This window comes from Bos mutus, chromosome 22 (assembly GCF_027580195.1).
Source record: "Bos mutus isolate GX-2022 chromosome 22, NWIPB_WYAK_1.1, whole genome shotgun sequence".
NCBI lineage: Eukaryota > Metazoa > Chordata > Mammalia > Artiodactyla > Bovidae > Bos > Bos mutus.
The window spans coordinates 53451957-53474478 of NC_091638.1; the positions used below are offsets into that span (position 1 = coordinate 53451957).

Consider the following 22522-nt stretch of genomic DNA (forward strand, 5'->3'; position numbering starts at 1 on the left):
GGGAGGGCGTGGGGCCGGGCACAGAAGAGACAGAGCTGGAATGGCCGCACCTTAGGCCTAGCTGCAGTGAGTGGGGGGCTGGACTAGTTCTGGCCTCGGTGTAGCGGGGTGAGGGGAGCCGCTGGGAGGTTTTTAAAGGTGGAAAGTGAGGCAGGCCTGCCTAAGAGGGCAGCCTGGGAGGGGAGCTCGGAAAGAATAGATGGCTCTATTTAGTTGATCTTGTTTCTTCTGAAGCCCCAGACCAGGTCATTGTGCCTGAATGTAAGTGTCTCAGAGAATGTAAGTGTTTCAGAGCAAGGCTCTCGCAGAAGGGTTCAGCCCTTCCCGTTCAGAGGAGACGCCCAGACGGGGTGACGTTGCTCCCGGAGCAGCGTCCCTCTCCTGCTGACTTTAAGTCTGTCTGTGACCCCTTCCTCCACGGCCTCCTCCCTGTGCAGGTGCCACCATGGAGTCTGACCGCTGCTGAGCAGCCCCGGGCAGGAAGCGCGCAGCCAGGAAAGGTGGCCCCAGACGGTCACGGTCACCATGGCGTCCACCAGCGCGGAGAGCCAGCTGCAGAGAATCATCCGCGATTTACAAGGTACGGCTTAGCGCTGAGGGAGCTGTGGTTGTGCTTTGCCGGGGCCAGCTGAGTTTCAGCCCTGTGATCTCTGTTTACACTGACGGTAATCGGAGCCCTTGGCATACATCACTGAAATATTTGGGGCTCAGATGTCCACCCCGTGTGAGGCTGGAGGAACTTGCCTGGCCCTCGTCTCAGACACTGTACAGGCAATGTGTAGACAGAATCAGATACCCGTTTTTGTGTCTGACTATAGTGTGTGTGTGTACACACACCGCTGGGCAATGCTGGAGCTGGCTCCTCTGTGAAGGAGTACTCACCCGCCCTCGGAGTAGGGAGACGACACACCTGCCTTTGTCGCTTTGCTCTTCCACCTGATCCCGGGTGAACTCACTCCAGTTGGGCCTTCTGCCTCCCAGCCTTTCCTGAGCTCGGTGTTGCCCAGCGAGAGAGACCGGCTCGTGGGCCTCGGCTGCACAGAGGGAGAGCAGGCAGGGGTGCCTGCGAGGAGAGCAGGCTTGGAGGAGTGGGCTGTATTCTCTACTGACTGCGGAGTCCAGGGCCCAAGGCCACCTCTTGGTGCCGTCCCGAGGGTCAGAGTTCTAGCAAGTTTTCCATCCCTCATGGATCACCAGGGTAGATCTTGTGAGCCTCTCTGGAGCACCAGCGGATGTGCTGTGCCCCCTTCTTCCACGTCACGGGGGCCCTGGTGACACTCCTAATAAACTCAAGGCCCAGGTTCCTTACTGCTCAGACCTGTGATAACCAACTGCAGTCGCTCCAGGCCAGTGGAGGCCGCAGGAGTATTCATTGTGAGGTCAAAACTGGATGAGATAAAAATCACTTTCTCAGGCTTCTCTCCTATTTATGTAGAGCTTTGGGCCTCTACTAGCTGATGATTACGTGGCATTTCACTGTGCCAGGCACGAGTCTCCTAGATAATAACTCACTGGGTCCTCACGTTTGGTCCTGTGAGGCAGGAACCATTTCATTCCCATTTTGCAGATGTAGAAACAGACCCAGAGAGGCTAAGTGACTTGCCTAAGGTCACCCATCCCGTCAGATAGAGCCTAGGTTTGCACACACAGCTGGTGCCATGGGCTGCGCTCTTAACCACATCAGTGTACATCCAGCTGCAGTGTGAGATGCCTCTTTCCTTTTTAAATCTACACACACACATGCGCACACACATATGCGCGCACACACAGAAGGTACAGTGACAGTCCCTGCAAATCCGAGTTGGTCCTGGTCTTCAGAGCCTTCTCCACAGAGTGGACCGTCTTCTCTGTGTTTCAGTCTCGGTTCTCAAGGATGGACTCTGGGAGCTGGGTCCTGATTAGAGGGAAGAGAGAGGAAGGGAGGAGCCCGTGGCAGAGCTCTTGAGCCTGGGAAGAGGACAGGCAGCTGCTTTTGTTCAGTTGCCCTTCTGCACCCCACGAGCTGTCCTTGTCTGTCATCCCCCACGTCCCAGGTCATCTCAGTGTCCAGTACGCAGTGCTAAGAGCACCTCAGTGGGAAGTTTCAAAAGGCATCACACTTTGTCAAGACCCTTTCCTTTCATCTGTTGGTAACGGGCAGAGTTTAGAGCAGGAAATTTCATATTCCATATCCAAGGCTTCTTTCTGCATTTCAGGAGTTCCCACGTCAGGTTGTGAGCTTTGCCCTGCCTGAGGGTGGAGGAGGAAGGCTCTGTGTCCTTCCTGGTCCCTGGCCCCTGGCCCTTGGAGCCCCCACGGCAAATGCTTCTCATTGGGCACACTGGACATTGGTCACGTGTTGTGAGACTCAGTCCCAAAGAACCTGTCTTTGCTGTTGGCTCCCTTTGCCTGAGGGGTCAGAGTTGGTTAACTTTTAACAGCTCAGGCCCAGCTTCAGTCCTTGGCACATCTGCTTTCTAACGGCTCCTTTTCTTTCAAGAATTGTCAGTGAAGGCAGTTTTGTCTTGCATATCTCAAACCATCTCAGCTGGGGATGTTTTTCTCAGGGTCTAAACCAGACCCAACTTCTGACAGTCCCTCTGTTCCACAGAAGGGCTGTGAGTGTCAGAGGGATTTCTCCTCTTTTTCTGCATTAGTAAGTAAATTGTCTTAGAAGTTAAGAGAGGACCTCTGGGGTCAGCACCAGGATTCTCTTGAGAGAACCAGGGTTCTTGTGCCAGCTCTGCCATTTGCCACCCTTAATCTTTGGCCAAGTGCTCTGACCTCTCTGTGAGCTCCTTGTCTGTGAAGTGGGGATGAAAATGCCCACCTTTGTCAATTCTACTTTGTACCATTTTTTTTTTTTTTCCCACATTTTAACAGCTATGAAATTGGGCTCATCTTAAAATCAATTGCATCTTCAGTTCAGTTCAGTTCAGTCACTCAGTCATGTCCAACTCTTTGCGACCCCATGAATTGTAGCACGCCAGGCCTCCCTGTCCATCACCAACTCCCGGAGTTCACTCAGACTCAGGTCCATCGAGTCGGTGATGCCATCCAGCCATCTTATCCTCTGTCGTCCCCTTTTCCTCCTGCCCCCAATTCCTCCCAGCATCAGAGTCTTTTCCAATGAGTCAACTCTTCACATGAGATGGCCAAAGTATTGGAGTTTCAGCTTTAGCATCATTCCTTCCAAAGAAATCCCAGGGCTGATCTCCTTCAGAATGGACTGGTTGGATCTCCTTGCAGTCCAAGGGACTCTCAAGAGTCTTCTCCAACACCACAGTTCAAAAGCATCAATTCTTCGGTGCTCAGCTTTCTTCACAGTCCAACTCTCACATCCATACATGACCACAGGAAAAACCATAGCCTTGACTAGATGGACCTTTGTTGGCAAAGTAATGTCTCTGCTTTTGAATATACTATCTAGGTTGGTCATAACTTTTCTTCCAAGGAGCAAGTGTCTTTTAATTTCACGGCTGCAGTCACCATCTGCAGTGATTTTGGAGCCCAAAAAAATAAAGTCTGACACTGTTTCCACTGTTTCCCCATTATTTCCCATGAAGTGATGGGACCAGATGCCATGATCTTTGTTTTCTGAATGTTGAGCTTTAAGCCAACTTTTTCACTCTCCTCTTTCACTTTCATCAAGAGGATCTTAGATTTGTTGAAATAAAGCAATTCCTGCCTCGCAGCACTCTGTTGAATAAGGAAGACACACAGAGGTCTGGCCCCTAAGCGGCACTCAGTTGGCAGAAGCAAATGGTGGTGTTGCTCTTGCCATTGTCGTCATGACCACTGTTTGCACGTTCTGGGTCCTCAGGAAGCCTGGATCTACCTGTACTGAGCAGTGGGGTTATGGTGAAGAACAAGAAACATGGTGGGGTAGAGGATAAAGCCCTCAGGAAGTCTGTGTTAGGGACTGCTGTAGGATTCGTCCATGCAGCGGACGTTTTGTCCAAATACTGCTTGCAAATTATGAGGCCTTCTTGGTGGGCTTACAGGGCCAACCGAGAAAGGTGCCGAGTCGGCGGGCTCTCAGGACAGCCTCGTGCCTTCTGACTCGGAGTTCCAGCCCACGGATGTTTACGCAGCACCCACGTGTGCACAGTGCTTTGCCATCATGGACCACTTACTCCCGCTTCCCCGGGTCATCCTGCTGCTCTCTCTGAGGGCAGACTCCATCTGGTTACATGTTCCTGTTTGTTGTCTTAAAGATGCTGTGACAGAACTAAGCAGAGAATCTAAGGAAGCAGGGGAACCCATCACAGATGACAGCACCAACTTGCATAAGTTTTCTTATAAACTTGAGTACCTCCTCCAAGTAAGTGACTCCTGCCGTGTGTTGCTTTCTGCTCTGTTGTCTCTTGTCTCCCTCTTGGCTGCCTCATCAATACACAGGACGCAGCTCCAAAAGCTTAGTGGAGCTGTTGAGCCCTCCTGGTTAGACTGAAGGTCAGAGCTATCCCCAGCCTCCAAGTGTGATCCTCTGGGGAATCAGATTGTTGCCCCTCAGGATGGTGTTGGGAACTGAGAGCATTCTTCAGAGATTTTGGCTTCCCTGGTAGCTCAGCTGGTAAGGAATCCACCTGCAATGCAGGAAATACCAGTTCAATTCCTGAGTCAGGGAGATCCCCTGCAGAAGGGGACAGTTACCCACTCCAGTATTCTTGCCTGGAGAAGTCCATGGACAGAGGAGCCTGGCAGGCTGCAGTCCATGGAGTCACAAAGAGTCGGACACGACTGAGCGACTGTCGCTTCACTTCAGAGATGTACGTCCTCTTAATGCAGGTCACAAGGTCTCTGTATAGCAGAGATCTTCACTTTGGGGCAATCCCATACCCCTTTGGCATCCCAGTGAAAGCTATGGAATCTCTCCCCAAACATAGTTATACATACCTGGTCACATCTTTTCCAGGAGGCTGTGGGCCCTCTGAAGACTATCCAGAAGTCCCCATTTTAGAGCCTTGCTCCTCAAAGTGTGGTCATAGACCAGAAACATCTGCATTACCTGGGAGCAAGGCAGAAGTGTCCTCTCGGTTCCCACCTTGACCTGCTGAATCAGGACCTCTGAGGTCAGCCCAGGAAGCTTTCTTGTAACACATCCACTGTATAACCGAGCTTTTATCTGCTCGGTTCAAGAAGCACAGATCTACAGAACCTGCAGATGTGGAAAAATATAGGCAACTACAATAGGTAGGAAGGAAATGGACCAATACAATAACAAAACTTATCTCAGGGTGATGGTATTAGGCATTATAATTTTTTCTTTTCTATTTTAGTTTATTTTATCCAGACCTCCTAACAATGTATGCACATGTTTTATAACCAGAAAAAATGCCATAGAATGCTAGGTTATGGGACGATACCTCTATCATTTGAACACCGTGAGTCTGCACTGTCACCTCCCACCAGAGCGTATGGCGTGAGAGCCCACTGGAGGAGGTGTCGCGGTGTCTCGAAGTCTCACCTGTCATGCGCCTTTTCAACTGGTTCTATTGTTTTACACTGTGGAAGTATTAATGGGCTTTTTTTTCCCCTGAATTCACCCATTTTGGTTTGGGTTTTGAAATGACTCATGGCTGACATTTATTTGGACTTATTCTATGTATATTAAAACAGTACTGAAACTTGAGTTGCATAACTGGGGTAAGATGTCACTAACGCATTTCCCTATGTCGAGGCACTGTTAATAACTCTTCATGTTGCCCTGGAACTTTTCTCTTGCATTTCTTTTCCGTGTGTTAATAGCATCTTTGGAGTCTTCCACCCAGCTCTGTGCACAGAGGTCACTTTAGGGGCCTGTTATTCCTGAATCTCCCTGGTCATATGACCTTAAGCTAGTTGCTTAACCTCTCCTAGGCTGTTTCCTCACCTATAAACTGGGGACTAAAACACCCTCATTCATCAGTAAGTAAAAATAATGCCAATAAAGAGCCTCACTCAGTGCCAGGCAACTAAGCAGCTGTTGTCATTACCCATCATTAAATGGTGGGATAAACAGCAGTGTGTTTGAACGTCCTCTCTCTCCTTTCTCTGCCCAGTTCGATCAGAAAGAGAAGGCCACCCTCCTGGGCAACAAGAAGGACTACTGGGATTACTTCTGTGCCTGCCTGGCCAAGGTGAAGGGTGCAAACGATGGGATCCGATTCGTCAAGTCCATCTCGGAGGTGAGTGAAACAACCACTGATCTCACCTCTTCCCCTCTCCGGCTTAAGCCTCTCTCACAGAAGCCTGCCAGTGAGCGTTTACCACGCCCAAGAGTGGCTGAGTCCCGACTGTGTGTGAGACCCCAGCCCACACGTCACCTCACAGGGTGGGCTGTTCACATTGCAGTCTGCTCGTGGTACCCCCGAAGAGATGGACAGCACAGGACACCTTCACCTTTTTTTTTGAAGAATTGGTTTCTTAAAGAAAATCTTTACAGTTTGCTAGGCTACTTTCTCTATGCCCAGAAAACTTAGATTTGAGATGAAGACAGTGTAGTGGGATCTTGAGAGACATTTCTTAAAATGCCAGCAATAAGCAGCTTCCCATATTAAGTTCTAAGCCCCCCAAGAGCAGAATGCCATTGCTTTGCTGTTTTACAAAACTCTGGATCAACAACAACACACATTCTCTGTCTCATCAGTCTAGTCCATTTGTTAGTGAATGACTTTGCACATTAGGGAATCCACCTAGATTTGAGACAGGAGGTTTATACATTTCATCTTTCTTTTCTGTATCTCATCAGTAAGTCTAAGGTCCCTTTAAAACCAGAGCACATGCTCCTTGGCTGGCCTCCCACAAAGGCCACAGGGTCATGTGCTCTGGGAAGGACTCCCCAGCTGTGACTCCTGGAGCCGGGTAGGTTTCCTCTTACAGAGAATGACAGCGTTAGACATGCGGACCCTGAGGGCTGGGCGTCTTCCACCAGCTGTACCTTCTGACAGCTGAGAAAATGAGGGAAGATCCTGGCTCAGAGGAATTGGTTTAATGTCCAGATGTACAGACAAGTCTTGTGAGGTCGTGCCTGGTGGGACACTCGGGTACATGATTAAGTGTTGTATTGCTTCTCTATGTAGTGCAGTGAGTTTTGATTAGATGCTAACAAAAGTTAAGGAATTGAATGATGAAAGTGGACCCGTGATCTCAAAAAGTTCTTAAAAAAAGGCTATGCAGTGTCTTCATTTGCTATACAAAGGAACTATTGTTGTTCCCTTCCCCAAAGGATGTTTAAAAAGACCTTTTAACATAACTCCTTTCACACATATAATGGATTCAGTTAATAGGCCTGACTTAAAATGTAGCCTCAAGTGTTTGCCTTTAAAAAATTAAATGTTCTAAGTGCTGTTACTCTGGCCATTTTATTAATTAGGACAGGCCCTTTCCTTGGGAGCTTATAGACACAAGCTGTTATGTGGGGGTTTTTTTTTTAGATTCAGCGGGACCTGGGTGTGGATGTGTGTGCGTGTGATCGATACGCTTCACTTCACGATGCCTTGCTCAGCTGTATTCAGCTGCCTGGGTCCCTGGTTGTCACGGCTAAGCACTTTGTTCTCACCTCACTCATAAGTGGAAAGCATCTAGATGTGGGGATGTCACTCTCCCCGAGCTCTGTCGGGACCACTCCCTGTGGACATGCCGTGGTGGATTTTACAAAACCAGTGGGTCAGGCTGCCGCTACCACCTTCATTTCCAAACCCTCTGGCTGTACCCCGAACCCACAAAACTCACATGGAGAAATGTCCTACAGACTGACAGAAATGTCGTATGAGGTTTCACACCTTCTTATTTTTTAAAATTACCTCATATTGTGGTATCATTTCCTCAAGTCAGCGATGAGAAGGCATGGAGCCCTGAGCTTAAAGGTGGTGGAAACGGAGATGTTTACAGCATCGTGAGCATGCTGGTGCTGGAGGCCATACCTCCTGTTTCCTGTCAGCCCAGCGCCGTGGTTAGCTTCTTAATAGGATGGAGGGTGTTGTCATTGTTCAGTCACTAAGTCCTGTCTGACTCTTTGCGATCTCACGGGCTGCAGCACGCAGGCTTCCCTGTTCTTCACCATCTCCTGGAGCTTGCTCAAACTCATGTCCATTGAGTCAGTGATGCCATCTAACCATCTCATCCTCTGTCGTCCCCTTCTCCTCTTGCCCTCAGTCTTTCCCAGCATCAGGGTCTTTCCCAGTGAGTTGGCTCTTCACATCAGGTGGCCAAAGTGTTGGGAGTTTCATCTTCAGCATCAGTCTTTCCAGTGAATATTTAGGGTTGATTTCCTTTAGGATTGACTGGTTGGACCTCCTTACTGTCCAAGGAACGCTTAAGAGTGAAGTGTTAGGACTGTCTTTGGGTTAGACCACTGCCGCCCTTCCCCAAGCCGCCAAGGTAAACACTTCTGACCTTTGAAGAGATGGGAGGGAATGAGGCTTGGCTGACCCCGGTCAGAGCCAGTGGCTAACAGAGCAGGCGCATGTGGTAAGTTGGCAGGTTTTGAGCTCCTGCCTATTATCCTGAGCGTCTGGGGCTGGATCATCAGGAGCATGAAGCCTGATTTGCATACTTATCTCAAGTGTCTTGCTAGGGCCAGGCTCTCTGACCAGCTTGCCCCACCTCTATCACAACAAGCCAGAAACCTCTTTAGAAGCCATGTTTTGTCACTGTGGGGAGAGGTTGTGAAGGCAGGCCTGCACCCGGACCCTCTATCCACCTCAGGGTTATTTGCACCCCCTCCCGCTTCCACATGGGCTCCAGCCAAGCCCCCTTGCCTTTTCTGCTGCCTCTCTTCTCCCAGCACTTCAAAACCCAGCCCAGACATGTGCTAAACAGAGACCATCTCTCGCTCCTCAAGGGTACTTCTGCTATGAGGAGCCCTCCATTTATCTCCGGCTTATTTTCTAAAGATTCCAGATTAAACCAGACCATTTTCATCTCTGACTCTAAACCCAGGGATTCTGAGGGAGCAGAGGAGGAAGAATGACCTTTCAGTAGAATCCACAGTAGATGCTTGAGCCTCTCATGACTGTGTCTTCTATGGCACGTTAGTTGGAGTCCACAGATTATTCTCAGGTAGAGGCCTGCAAGACGTCCACACACTTTAGGCCTTTTTCTCTGAGGCGACGTTCTCAAATGTTTTGTGTTCTTTGAGAGACTTGAGTGAAGCTTATGTGTAGGGAGAACTGGGTGGCATTTTCTGCCCTGTTTCTGTTTTTGCCAGCCATCCTTGGAGGCCTTTGTTTGGAATTAGGCTAACAGCTCTTGGTTTCTATTTTATCTACTTTTTCCAGCTCCGAACGTCTCTTGGAAAAGGAAGAGCATTTATTCGCTACTCCTTGGTGCACCAGAGGTTAGCCGACACTTTACAGCAGTGCTTCATGAACACCAAAGTGACCAGGTAAATGTGTGGCAGTTCTGGCTTTACCCCGCGTGATTCAGAGGTGACCTGAAGGCCCCTCATGAACAGTGCTGGCACTAATTACAGTGGACAGAGAAAGACAAATATCGTATGTCTCTTATGTGGAATCTGAAAAACAGTATGAATGAACTTATTTATGAAACTGTTGAAACAGGCTCACAGACACAGAAAAACTTCTGGGGGAGAGGTAAGTTGAGAGTATGGGATTAACACATACACAGTACTATATATAAAGTAAACAACAAAGATTTACTGTATGGTACAGGGAACTATATTCAGTATCTTGTAATAAGCTATAATGGAAAAGAATTTTTAAAATATAGACATGTACCTATATTGTTGTTGTTCAGTCGCTAAGTTATGTCCAGCTCTTTGCGACCCCATGGACTAAAGCACGCCACGCTTCCCTGTCCTTCACCATTTCCTGGAGCTTGCTCAAACTCATGTCTATTGAGTTGGCGATGCCATCCAACCATCTCATCCTCTGTTGCCCCTTTCTCCTTTGGCCTTCAATCTTTCCCAGCATCAGGGTCTTTTCCAGTAGGTCGGCTCTTTGTTTCAGGTAGCCAAAGTATTGGAGTTTCAACTTCAGCATCAGTCCTTCCAATGAGTATTCAGTGTGGATTTCCTTTAGGATTGACTGGTTTGATCTTGTTGCAATCCAAGGAAGTCTCAAGAGTCTTCTCCAGCATCACAGTTTGAAAGCATCAGTTCTTTGGCGCTCAGCCTTCTTTATGGTTCAACTCTCCAATCTGCACTTGACTGTTGGAAAAACCATAGCTTTGCCTATACAGACCTTTGTTCTCTATGTCTCTCTTTTTAATATGCTGTCTAGGTTTGTCATAACTTGTCTTCCAAGGAGCAAACGTCTTTTAATTTCATGTACATATATGTGTGTAACCAAATCACTTTACTGTACTCGTGAAACTAACATAGTACTTGTAAATCAACTATCAAAGAAAATTATGATGCTGTTTATAATACACAAAGTGGAAACCATCAATGTCCAATGATAGAGGGCTGTAAAATTACAGCAAATTAGCTTAAATGGCATAGCATGACATCATTTAAAATTCTAATAAGGAAGTCTATATAGCTGCTGCTAAGTCACTTCAGTCATGTCCGACTCTGCGACCCCAGAGACGGCAGCCCACCAGGCTCCCCCGTCCCTGGGATTCCCCAGGCAAGAACACTGGAATGGGTTGCCATTTCCTTCTCCAATGCAAGAAAGTGAAAAGTGAAAGTAAAGTCGCTCAATCGTGTCCAACTCTTCGCAACCCCATGGACTACAGCCCACTAGGCTCCTGCGTCCATGGGATTTTCCAGGCAAGAAGTACTGGAGGGGGTGCCATTGCCTTCTCCGGTCTATATAGCAACAATGAAAATAACAATATAACGATCAAGGGAAAAGAATGCAAATCTTATCTGTTCTAATGACAACAATGAAGAAATTGCAAAAAACATATAAAAGGATTAGAAAGTATATGAGAACATTACGTGATAAATAAAAGGTAGGAATATGTCATTTTTTAAAAAATTTTTTTTTTGCAGTGAACATTTTTTTTTAACACTTTTCACCAGGCATTAAAGTGTATGAGGCCTCTGAAACCAGTTCAGTTCAGTTCAGTTCAGTCGCTCAGTCGTGTCCAACTCTTCACAACCCCATGAATGGCAGCACGCCAGGCCTCCCTGTCCATCACCAACTCCTGGAGTTCATTCAGACTCACGTCCATCGAGTCAGTGATGCCATCCAGCCATCTCATCCTCTGTCGTCCCCTTCTCCTCCTGCTCCCAACCCCTCCCAGCATCAGAGTCTTTTAAGGAGCCCTCAAACAAGTGTGATAAACTAAAAGATTATAATAGCAATAATGCCAGCCACAGTGGCAGTGCCTGTGTGTGCCACATCCTGGCACAAGCAGAGGCCTCCATCTGTCATCCTCTCCTCCCCTTCCTGACCACCATCCTTGGCGCACACGGAGCAGGAAGCCCTGAACTGTCACAGGTGAGAAGACAAAGGTCTAGGGAGGTCAGATGCCTCTGTCTGGGCCCCACTGATGCTCAGGTGGGAAGCAGAAACTGGGGTTCAGGTCTCAGAACTCCTAATGCCAGGTGCTTTCGCCTGGTGGATGGCATGTCCTTGGTGCTGGCAAACATGCCCCTCCGCAGAACCACCTGTGGAATCTAACACCAGCGAGCCTGGGGCCTCACCAGAGGCACTGAGTCAGTGCCGGCCCTGTTGGTCTGGGCTCCCTGGAGCTTGTGACAGCAACCAGATGGGGGGCCTTCGGGCCCCTTGTGCCCCTTCCACCCCCTCAGCAGGGGGAGGAGGACAGGACGGAGAGCAGGACTGAGCACGTGGAGCTGGGAGAGGATGTCAGATTAGGAGCCTGTTAGCTGAACCTCTGTGGCTGGCCCGGCTGCCCTGCCCACCTCTGCCGCCCTTCTACCTCTAGAGCTTCTTCCAGTTAATCAAAGAGATGCTTCTGAATAAAAGAAAAACTACTGGGGGAAATATTTTGTTTCATTTTGTGTCACCTTTAAGATTTGTGTAAATGCGTATTTCTCTTGTATGTGCTAAGCTTTGTGAATTCATGTGAGTTGAAAACCTTTGCACATTTGATTTGAAGGTTGTTGTGAGGTTTAGTCACAGCTGTCATAAACTGACTTAAAGTGTCTCCCAGTTCTCAGAACTCAGCCACATAGCTCATTAAACTCATCAGTGTTGTCTCTTTAATTCTTACTGTTTCACATGAAGTAAAACAACCACCACCTCAAAGTGGAGATATTTTGTTCTTTGACTTTTTTAATACATGTCTGGACAGAAATTAGCAGCGAGTTCAGTGTCCTGTATTGCATTCTCCAGAAGGGATAGAAGACAAGATTTTCTTATGAAAAGGAAGTGTTCTTTCCCTTACAACTGCCCTTTCCTGGATGGTAATTCAAATTTAAGGTTTCTCACATTCTTTGGGGGAATAGATAAGATATAAATAATAAACAAATAAGCATCTAGTTCATTTCAGTGATTCCTTGAAGAAGAGTGAGTTTAAGAGTTACATGCTTCAGTGGTGAAAACCACATTGGGATGTGTATCTTTCTGTCTGTCTTTAATTAGCTTAGTACCCTGAGTTGCAAGTTGATGAGGCAAAGCCGTGCTAGGAGGATGACTAAATGCAGTCTTCCAGTATCCTTATTGTTCCTGTACTTGACCCCTTTCCATATTTTTCTGCAGTGACTGGTACTATGCAAGGAGCCCCTTTCTGAAGCCAAAGCTGAGCTCTGACATCGTGGGCCAACTCTACGAGCTGACTGACGTCCAGTTTGACCTGGCATCGCGGGGCTATGACCTGGATGCTGCCTGGCCAACGTTTGCCAGGTACTTTGAAGAATTAACTACTTGGTTGAAAAGAGGGGAAAGAGGTGTTTGATTTTGAAGCTTGCCATCAGTCCGCTCAAAGCAGTTTTGCTAATGCAGTAAATGACCTTATGCTTGCTCATTTTACAGACTTGGTTGCCTTGTGACTAGCGATAACATCTGAAGGCTCCAGCCTTAAACTTAACCGAGTTGGTTAGGCGGTATGAGTCAGTGGAGATGCATATGCAAAACCCAGGGTTTTCAGATGTGTTAAGGAACTCAGTGTGGGAGCGAAGTGGAAGCAAGTGGGCTTTTCCCAGTTGTGTTCTCCTAGATACAGTTATTATCATGGACGCCAGTGAGAGGGATAGAAAGCTCATCGCATAAGGGTTGTTGGAAAGTTTGCTTTGCTGTGTTTTCTTTTCCTACACCAGCACAGCGCCCACACAAGTGCATTCACACAACACCCATTTCAGGAGTGAGGTGCTGAGGAAACAGGCGCAGAGAGCGGAGGGACTTGCCCAGTGCCACACAGCTGGCAAGAACAGGGCCAGGGCACCAGACTCGAGTTCAACTCAAGCCCAGCACTCTTCTTTTTTTTTTTTTTGCTTTCTGTAAAAAAGGTGTGTTTTGTTTTTAATTCCAATTTTTTGAATTTCTTATGAGGGACTTCTTTCTGTGGAGGAAGAAGTACTGACTATAATGGAACCCATATGCCAACTACTGGGGCTTAAGAGCCAACATTTTTGCCTTATTTACTTCACACGTCCTTTTTAGAATGGTTCAATTTTACAATCATTACAGAAAAGTTGTAAAAACAGTACGCAGTGCTCATCTGTCCTTCACCTCAGTTCTCTAGCTATCAGTGTTGTACTACAACTGTTTTTATCATTCTCTTTTCTTTTGACATTTTTTGGCTGCACCTCATGGCTTGGGGATTCTTAGTTCCCCAGCCAGGGGTTGAACCTGCGCCTTTGCAGCAGAAGCATGGAGTCTTAACCACTAGACTGTCAGGGAATTCCGTATCACTTTTTCGCCTTATGTAAACGTGGTTTGTTTACATTCTCATTTGAGAATATGTTACAGCCCTGATTGCCCTTTACTCCTAAGTATTTCATTGTGTATTTCCTTAAATCAGGGACATCCTTTTATACAACCTCAGCACAATTGTTAAAATCGGGTAATTGACACTGATACAATACTGCTATCCAATCTACAGAACATACTCAAATTTTAAGAATTATGCCAGACACGTCTTTGATCCAGTCCAGGATCACGTCAGTGAATTGTCAGGGGTCTCTAGTCCTTGTTCATTTGGGATAGTTTCTCTCCTTTGTTGTTCATAGCATAGACATTTTTAGAAGTAGAGGCCAGTTATTTTGTAACTTATTCCTTGATTTGAGTTTGTCTAGTGTATTTTCCTATTACTGTATTCAGATTAAGCATTTTGGGAGAAATACCCCAGGCGTTGTGTCCCTCTCGGTGTATTGTACCCAGAGGTTTCATTACTAGTGAGGTTAACCATCATCGTTTGGTTATGCTGGTGTTAGCCAGGTTTCTCCTGAAGTTTTGTTTCTCTCTTTGTAATTAATATGTATCTTATTGGAAGACATTTCAGACTAGGTTTTTTTTTTTTTCTCTTTTATCCTATTTCTTTTAAATCTCTCTCCTGTTAACATCCATTGGTAAATCTTTCCTGAATCAATTACTGTCGTGGTTATCAGAGTGATTTTCTGAGTTCATTTTTCCTTCTGCATTAGTAGTTGGCATTCTGTTTGTAAAGGAAGATCTTTTCTTTCTTCTCCATCAGTTTATTCATTTGCTTATTTATAGCAGTATTGACTTGTGGATTCTTTTTGTATTCAATAGGTTATATTCATCACTGTAATAATTTTAAAGCTCAAGTTATCTCATATTAGGCCAGTCAAAGCCCCTTCAAGCTGGTTCTAATACCTTTTTTTTTAGGAAATAAAATATAGATTCAAACAAAGCCCCACCCCATGGCCATCCTTTCTGATCTCTCCCTGTCTAGAAGTAATTACAACCCTGTAGTTGATGCGTGTCGTTCCCAGATATTTTTGTGTTTTACTGTGTGTTCTCATAAATGTATATATAGTTTTATTTTATATATATATATTTTTTGCATTTGCATACATTGAATAGTGAAGTAGCTATTCTTTTGCAACTCGCCTTTTTCATTCCACTTTGTTTTTGAGGTTTTTAGCCAATTGCACAGGGAGTTCTACAGACGTGGAATGGGACTGGCAAACCATGGCCCACAGGGCAGTGTGTGACACACCTTTATTTACCACCGTCTATGGGTCTTCTTTCAGGCTGCGGTGGCAGACTTGAGTTGTTGTGACAGAGCCCAAGGCTTACAAACCAAAAATACTCACTGCCTGGCACTTTACAAAACAGACGACCAGTGCGTGGCGTAGTGTTCCTCTGTGTGAGTAAAGAGGCTCTCTGTCTCTCCAGTGATACAGAGTCAGACTGGTTCTGCTTTCTCCCCTATGATACACTGCCGAGAGCACCCGCATGTCACCTCACACACGTACGTGACTGTCTTCCGGGTAGATGCTGAAAGTGCAGCGCTGGGTTGTGGAGACTAACAAGGTGCAAAATGCAGCAATTGTAGATTAAGGGACAGATTCTGGTTAAGTGAAAGTACCTTTCATTTGCAGTGACTAGTGCCATCAAATAGAACTTCCCGCAGTGTAGAAAGTGTCCCGTGTGGTCACTTGAACCAGAGGTCTTCCCGCTGCATCACCCGTGTAGCGTACTGTAAAGCAGTGACCTCAAGGCCCAACGCACAGCGTGACCTCTGTTTACCAGACTGACTGCTGCTGGTTCCTCACTGGCAAATGAGTAATGGCTGGCACCAAAGTTTCTAGGAAAGCTTAAATCTCAAACTGGGAAAATAGTATATCGTTCCTTTTTGACAGTGGGAGCAGAGCCACCATGCTTAGACTTCAGCAGTGGAGTCCAGCTGGCACAACCAACCTGAATGTGTGCTTTGGTGGAAACTGTTGGACTTTGCCCCCTTACTGTAGCCAGGTGGGCATCACCCCTGCCACCACCTGGTTGCCAGTTGACAACCAAGGCCTCCCCTTGTGTGTGTGTATGTGTGTGTGTGTGTGTGTGTGTGTGTGTGTGTGTTTCCTGCTCTGATGCAGGCGTGTCTGTTCTGCGGCCCCACAGGAGGACCCTGGCCACCAGCTCTTCCGCTTACCTGTGGAGACCACCCAGCCGAAGCTCAAGCATGAGCAGTTTGGTGAGCAGCTACCTGCAGGTAATGCCAGAAAGGCTGGGGCCTTCCTGTCTGTCATGTCCTTGCCCTGCCCAACTCGGGACCTTTTCAGACACCTGATGTTCCAGCCCCAAGCCGCATAATCCCTCAGTCCTACCCGCTGTTTCCTAGAGTCCAGGTTTTTACAACCAAAAGGAACTTAGATCTTTTAAAAAGCAAGTTATTTTTTAAAACTTTTTGAAGTGTTTTAGAAGAAGTGATTTAGCACTGTGGTTAAAAGTGGCAAGATCATATTCTGACTGTCACTCGCCACCTGTGTGACTCTGGGAAGGTGACTTACCTTCTCGAAACTTGAGCTCTCTCATCTGTAAAATGGGATCATAACAATTATCCCAGCCCTTAAGATGGTTGTAGGAAGTAGACAAAGGTATGCACGTACTGTGCTTGAGGGCTTGGCGCAAGCCTAGTGCTCAGTGAATGCTAGTGGATAAGGTCAGTTTGGTTAATTTTGTTATCTATGTGAATGGAATGTATCATGTAGTTTAATGGGAAAGAACACAGAAATTATTCAGCAAAGCAAAATAAAGAGTAATCAAGACAAGAAGCATTCAGAGTAGCATCTTTACCCCATTTTGTGATACAATCGCAGCAGGAATTGTGGGTACAGTGCAGTGGGTGAGCAGTAGTTTACATATAACTTAATTTCTCTGAGAGCGAACATCCACTGTGTTACCGACACTAGCAGCGGTGGGATGGGAAACGTCGATTCTGGGTCTTGGGAACTCATGCGTGTGGCATTGCATCATGGTTTTAGGATGTGCTGCTGACCTTCTCTGGCAGCTGCTTTGAGCGAAGGAGTTCCAGTCCTCCGAATAGCTCCATAGACTTTAGGTCACCTAATTGCTGTAGTTTTCCTTCTGTTCGCATTAAATTCTAAAGCTTGACCAAACAGCTGTGTAGCTTCATCCCCAGGCCACTTATTTTCCATGTTTCCGCCCAGACTCAGGAGATGGCCTCCAGCCTGGACCTGAGCAACCCCTTAAACAGCGAGTCCCTGGAGGGCTTCGACGAGATGCGGCTGGAGCTGGACCAGCTGGAGGTGCGGGAGAAGCAGCTGCAGGAGCGGATGCAGCAGCTGGACAGAGAGAACCAGGAGCTGAAGGCGGCCATCAGCCTGCAGGGAGAGCAGCTGCAGGTGGAGAGGGAGAGGGGCCGTGCCACCGCTGAGGACAACAGTCGCCTCGCGGACATGGTGGCTGCACTCCAGAAGCAGTGGGAAGTCACCCAGGCCATGCAGAACACCATGGTGGAGCTGCACACATGCCTGCAGGCCCTCGAGCTGGGGGCTGCGGAGAAGGAGGAGGATTACCGCTCAGCCTTGCGGCGGCTGGAGTCCTTGCTCAAGCCCCTGGCTCGGGACCTCAAGGCCACCCATGACTCCCCGCACAGGAGGAACCAGGACATCCCCGCGGCCAATGTCCTGGAGCAGCTGGCTGCAGCCGAGCAGATGGCCGCTCCGGCTCTGGATGCAAAGGAGAGGGAAGAGCGTGTCTCCAGTGACTCGGCCCTGGAGACCCAGGAGCTGGCGGTGAGGCTCCAAGCCTTGGAAAGCGAGAATCCCCGCATCCAGGAGCTCAGCGGGCAGCAGGCAGTGCAGCTGGAGCCACTGGCCGGGGAACTGCAGCTGAAGGAGGAGGCCCAGACCTGCCTGGAGCGCCTGGTGGAGGAGACAGCCCTGCTGCGGGACGAGCTGTCCTGCAAGGGGCAGGAGGCAGCCCAGCTCCGGCGCCAGCTGCAGGAGTCGCTGGGCCACTTGGGCTCCCTGGAAGAGGAGCTCACGGAAGCGAGGCGTGAGGCGCGGCAGCGGCTGGAGGAGAAGGAGCTGCTGGAACAGGAGGCCCGCTCGCTGACACGGCAGCTGCAGCTCCTGGAGACCCAGCTGGCCCAGGTGAGCCAGCACGTGAGTGACCTGGAGGAGCAGAAGAAGCAGCTCATCCAGGACAGGGACCACCTCAGCCAGAAGGTGGGGATGCTGGAGCAACTTGCTGCACAGCTAGGCCCAGGTCTGCCCGACGCGGCTGAGACGCTTGAAGCTCTGAACTCTGTCCCACAGCAGGCCTGCGAGATGCCAGAGGAGGAACAGCGGGGCCTGCGGGAGGGACAGACAGACAATCCCAGGGTGCACGGGACCGGCATGGAGGACCAGCTCCAGCAGGCCCACAGGGAGCTGGAGAAGGAGCTGCAGAATGTAGCTGAGCGCAACCACATTCTGGAGGAGAAACTTCAGGCCCTGCAGGCTGATTACCAAGCGCTGCAGCAGCGGGAGGTGGCCAGCCAGGGCTCCCTGGCCTCTCTGGAGTCAGAGCAGACAGAGGCAAGCATGTGGGCCCACATGGCAGAGAAGGAGGCTGCCCTGCAGAGCAAGGAGGCCGAGTGCTGGCGAATGCGGGAACAGGTGGAGCAGGGCCAGCAGCTCGCCGAGGCCCGGGATGGGGAGCTCCAAGCTCTTGCAGGCCAGTGCCAGCAGCAGACCCAGCTGATTGAGACCCTCAGGGCAGACGGAGGCCAACAGGGTCTCAGCCCACCTGAAGACCATGCGCCGCAGGAGCTGGCCGTCCAGCTGGCCCTGTCTCAGGCGCAGCTAGAGATCCATCAGGGGGAGGCCCGGCGACTCCAGGCCGTGGTGGTGGAGCTCCAGGCCAAGCTGCAGGCCGCCCTGGGGGACCAGGAGAAGGTGAAGAGCCAGCTGAGCGTAGCTGAGACTGCTCTGACAGAGCACAAGGCCCTTGTGCAGCGACTGAAGGAACAGAACGAGGCCCTCAACAGGGCCCACGTCCAGGAGCTGCTGCAGTGCTCTGAGCGCGAAGGGGCGCTGAGGGAGGAGAGGGCCGAAGAGGCAGAGCGGAGGGAGGAGGAGCTCCAGATCCTGCGGGAGGAGCTGTCCCGGGTCAGGTGCAGCTCCGAGGAGGCCCATCTGGAGCACACTGAGCTGCAGGAGCAGCTGCACCATGCCAACATGGACACGGCAGAGCTTGGCATCCAGGTCTGTGCGCTGACTGCGGAGAAAGAGCGGGTGGAGGGGGCGCTGGCCCACACCATTCAGGAGCTGCGGGAGGCCCAAGAGGCAGCCTCCAGGGAGCGGGAGGGCCTGGAGCACCAAGTGGCAGGGCTGCGGCGAGAGAAGGAGAGCCTGCAGGAGCAGCTGAGGGTGGCCGAGGAGACAGCCGGCTCGCTGCCTGGTCTGCAGGCCCGGCTGGCCCAGGCTGAACAGCACGCCCAGAGCCTCCAGGAGGCCTCACGCCAGGAGCTCGACACCCTCAAGTTCCAGCTGAGCACCGAGATGATGGACTACCAGAAAAGACTGAAGGTAAACCTCCCCCAGCCGTTTGAGCTGCACCCAACCCCTGCAGCAGGGCCTGGTGGGCCCGCGAGTGAGTGGGAGGCGCCTTGGGCCATGTGGCCCGGGAGTGTCCTGTTGTCACAGCCCACAGCGTCCTTGTCGTGCGAGAGCCTGTCAGGGACCCAGCACCATGGAGGGTGCCGTCACTCAGACATCTGATGCCATTGCAGACAAGTTGGGCCCACACAGAATCTGTTTTTGTAATTAGCAGCCAACGTTTTAAGAGCAAGTTGCTTGTAGCTTTAGTTCGGGGGCTTCTTTTGAAATCTTAGGAGGCCTGTAAGCCTGTGCCCTCATTCCTGCACGGCAGCAGGAGCAGGGTGGGAGTGCCTGCTGTAAGGAAACATGAGGCCTCTGGTGTTTTCCTTACCCTCGTTTATGTACTTGCTGTCCAAGCCCTGTGGGCTTGTGAGTTCCTGACTGCCTCAAATCCTGTCCCTGGATTCTCTGTCCCTTCAGCTGCCTTCTGATAACAGTGCAGTTGTAATAAACCAACTCAATTCATTTTCACAAGACCCTTGGGGTAGATGAGCTTATGTGTGCCCTAGACTGCACGGGGGAGAAGGTTAAGAGTGAGGACACAGGCAAACAGCCGGGGCTTCGGCCTCTGATGCTCGTCACGTGTCTGTGTGCTTCTGGGCCTGTGCGCTCTCAGCCCACTGCTCTCGCTCAGGCAGCTGCTGCCTCCCCACAGATGTGCCTCCACCCTGTGTCGCTCCATCCCGTGTAGCTCCACGTGGCTCATGCTCCACCTTCCCTCGTAGAAATGAAATGCTAAGCTCAGAGGCCAAGCTAAATCTCTTAGCTTGACAGGACTGTATTACCAGTGAAGCCCAAAGCTTAATTTAGTTTGAGAGAAAGAGAAGTGGCTTGTTTTTACCCACTTGGGTGAATGGGGCCGAAGGAGTCCCAGAACAAGGACCCCACTTTTCTGATCCCTTTCCCATCCTCTCAGACCTCCAGTGAAGAATGCAGGACCCTCAGGGGCCAGCTGGAGGAGCAGGGTCGGCAGCTGCAGGCCACCAAGGAGGCTGAGGGGAAGCTGAAGGTAGGCCCGAGCCCTGGGGCCCAGGGGAGGTGCTCCTGCCTGCCTGAGCAGGGCCCGGCCCCTCATCCACCTGGTCATCGTACTCCCGGGCCGTGGGCCTGTCGGGGAGGGAATCTCACTTGTCTCTCACCGGACCATCAAGAGGCCTCCCTGCGGGAGATCCAGTGTGCCCTAGACACCCAAAGTCTGTGTCATGGCCCTGCCACTCCCTGAACACCTGGCTGGAGCTGCCAAGTGTTTTTTTATACCACCCCCCACCTTGTCTTTGGAGAAGGAAATGGCAGCCCACTCCAGTATTCTCGCCTGGGAAGTCCCATAGACAGAGGAGCCTGGCAGGCTACAGTCCATGGGACCGCAAAGAGTCAGACACGACTGAGTGACTACCGCGCACACACATCCACACGTGTTCTCCAAGTCAGTGAGTCTGACCTTAGCTTGAGCAGGGGAGGCACTGAAATCTGTCTTCAGGGCTGTGACATTTTTCAGAAACCCCCACACCCTACAACCACACCTCTATCCCCACCCTGGAGCCCCTACACCCACCACAACTGGCCCTAGTTGATGCTCAAGGGACATAGTTACAAACGGGAATCTGTCCTACTCCACACACGTACTAGTTCTCGGCCTCTTAATCTTAAATGAAAGCCCCTCCCGTTAGAAGTGCGCCGGCCAGATGGGGTGGAGCGAGCCAGTCACCGTGTGGTACCTCGCACGGCTTCTGCAGCCAGGCGTCTTCTCCCTGCTGTCCTGTGCCAGGCTGCCCAGGCGGACGTGCAGGAGAAACTGAGCTGCACCAGCAAGCACCTTGCCGAGTGCCAGGCCGCCATGCTGAGGAAGGACGAGGAGGGGGCCGCCCTGCGCCAAGACTTGGACAGGTTAGTTACACAGTCTGCCCGTGGGGCCAGTGGGAGAGTCCGCACGGAAGGGGCGGGTTTGGTCTAGTCGTTTAGAAAGTCAGCCACTCACTCAGCTTTAAAAAGTCCTTTTGCAAGAAAAGCTGTAGACCCAGGGAGTGCTTATGTCGGAAGCATGCCACAGAGCTCCTTGGCAGTCGGCCTGTCACAAGCCTATAGAAGCTGCAGGGAACCTTTCTCTTAATCCATTGTCGTCTCTGGGGGGCATATTTCAGTTCAGGAACTTCATGCTTTGGTAAAAATCAAATGAAATAAAAATTGGGCAAGTGTCATGATACTAACAACAGCAAACATTTAAGCCTAAAATGTGGCAGGTACCATTTTAAATGCTTGAAATCTACTTGCCTATTTAATCCTCCCAACGGTCCTGTGAGGATGGTATTATTATTTATCCTATTTAATAGAAGAGAAAAATGCGGCTCAGAAGAGTGAAGTCACTTTCCCAGGGTCACAGTGTGTAAGTGGTGATGGCAGGACTAGAACTTAGAACATTTGGCTCCAGAGTCTTTTTCTGAACAACTACCTAAAAAATATATAGACAGATAGTTTTGTGTTTTATCGTATTTTGTTTTGTTTTGGGGAACTGGTTTGTGAATTATGTGTGTGCACGTTTTCCCCAATGTGAGTTTTGACCTGAGTTCTTCATCAATGACAGGCTGCGGGGTTAAGTGTGAGGTTCTCCCAGCTCATCCAGGAGTGAGCGAGCGAGCCAGGGAGCAGGATCAGCTTGTCTTCTGATGCTCCACAGACTCTCTGGTGCTGTGTCTGTGGAGAACACGTCTTGCCGTCACCCTTTCGTCATCATTTCTTTTAACCTTAAAATATGGCCCTCCCTGTGTCCAGCCCCAAGGCTGCCACGTCTTCAGACCTGGCAGCCCCGGAGTTGTGCATCATCAGCCCACCACCCAGCGACGGGGCCAGGCTCATCCTGCAGGGATCCTGGCGCCGGATTGCATGTGTGCTCCCAGCAGAAGCAGACACATCGAACTTCCCTGAGGCTTTAGCTTTCCCACCCATCTCCTACCACCTGCTTCTAGGCCTGGCCCAGGCTCAACGGGAGATCCAGACCACATTGGATGCGTAGTAGCCTAGATGTGTGTTTCCTCTCATCTGACTGTCCTTTCAGAGTTCAATTCCTGTAGTACTCTGGCTGCCCTTAGCCAGGTCATGTTCGTGTGACAACTTAAA

The 22522-nt window shown here is 49.8% G+C and overlaps 1 protein-coding gene across 6 annotated transcripts in view; it reads left to right on the forward strand.

The window, feature by feature from the left end:
• The window catches only part of FYCO1 (FYVE and coiled-coil domain autophagy adaptor 1), a 78787-nt gene that overhangs the window by 9872 nt on the left and 46393 nt on the right, over positions 1-22522 (forward strand). For 4 of the 6 annotated variants that reach the window (XM_070359147.1, XM_070359151.1, XM_070359149.1 and 1 more), the window contains 9 exons: positions 438-580; positions 4197-4303; positions 6024-6149; positions 9243-9349; positions 12600-12743; positions 15924-16014; positions 16973-19339; positions 20328-20420; positions 21177-21295. In XM_070359147.1, the coding sequence (XP_070215248.1) occupies positions 526-580; positions 4197-4303; positions 6024-6149; positions 9243-9349; positions 12600-12743; positions 15924-16014; positions 16973-19339; positions 20328-20420; positions 21177-21295 (3209 nt within the window). In that variant the 5' untranslated portion in view covers positions 438-525. Of the gene's footprint in view, positions 1-46; positions 67-437; positions 581-4196; positions 4304-4907; positions 5176-6023; positions 6150-9242; positions 9350-12599; positions 12744-15923; positions 16015-16972; positions 19340-20327; positions 20421-21176; positions 21296-22522 lie in introns of those variants that run through there. The other 2 variants (XM_070359150.1, XM_070359152.1) reach the window with 2 other exon arrangements.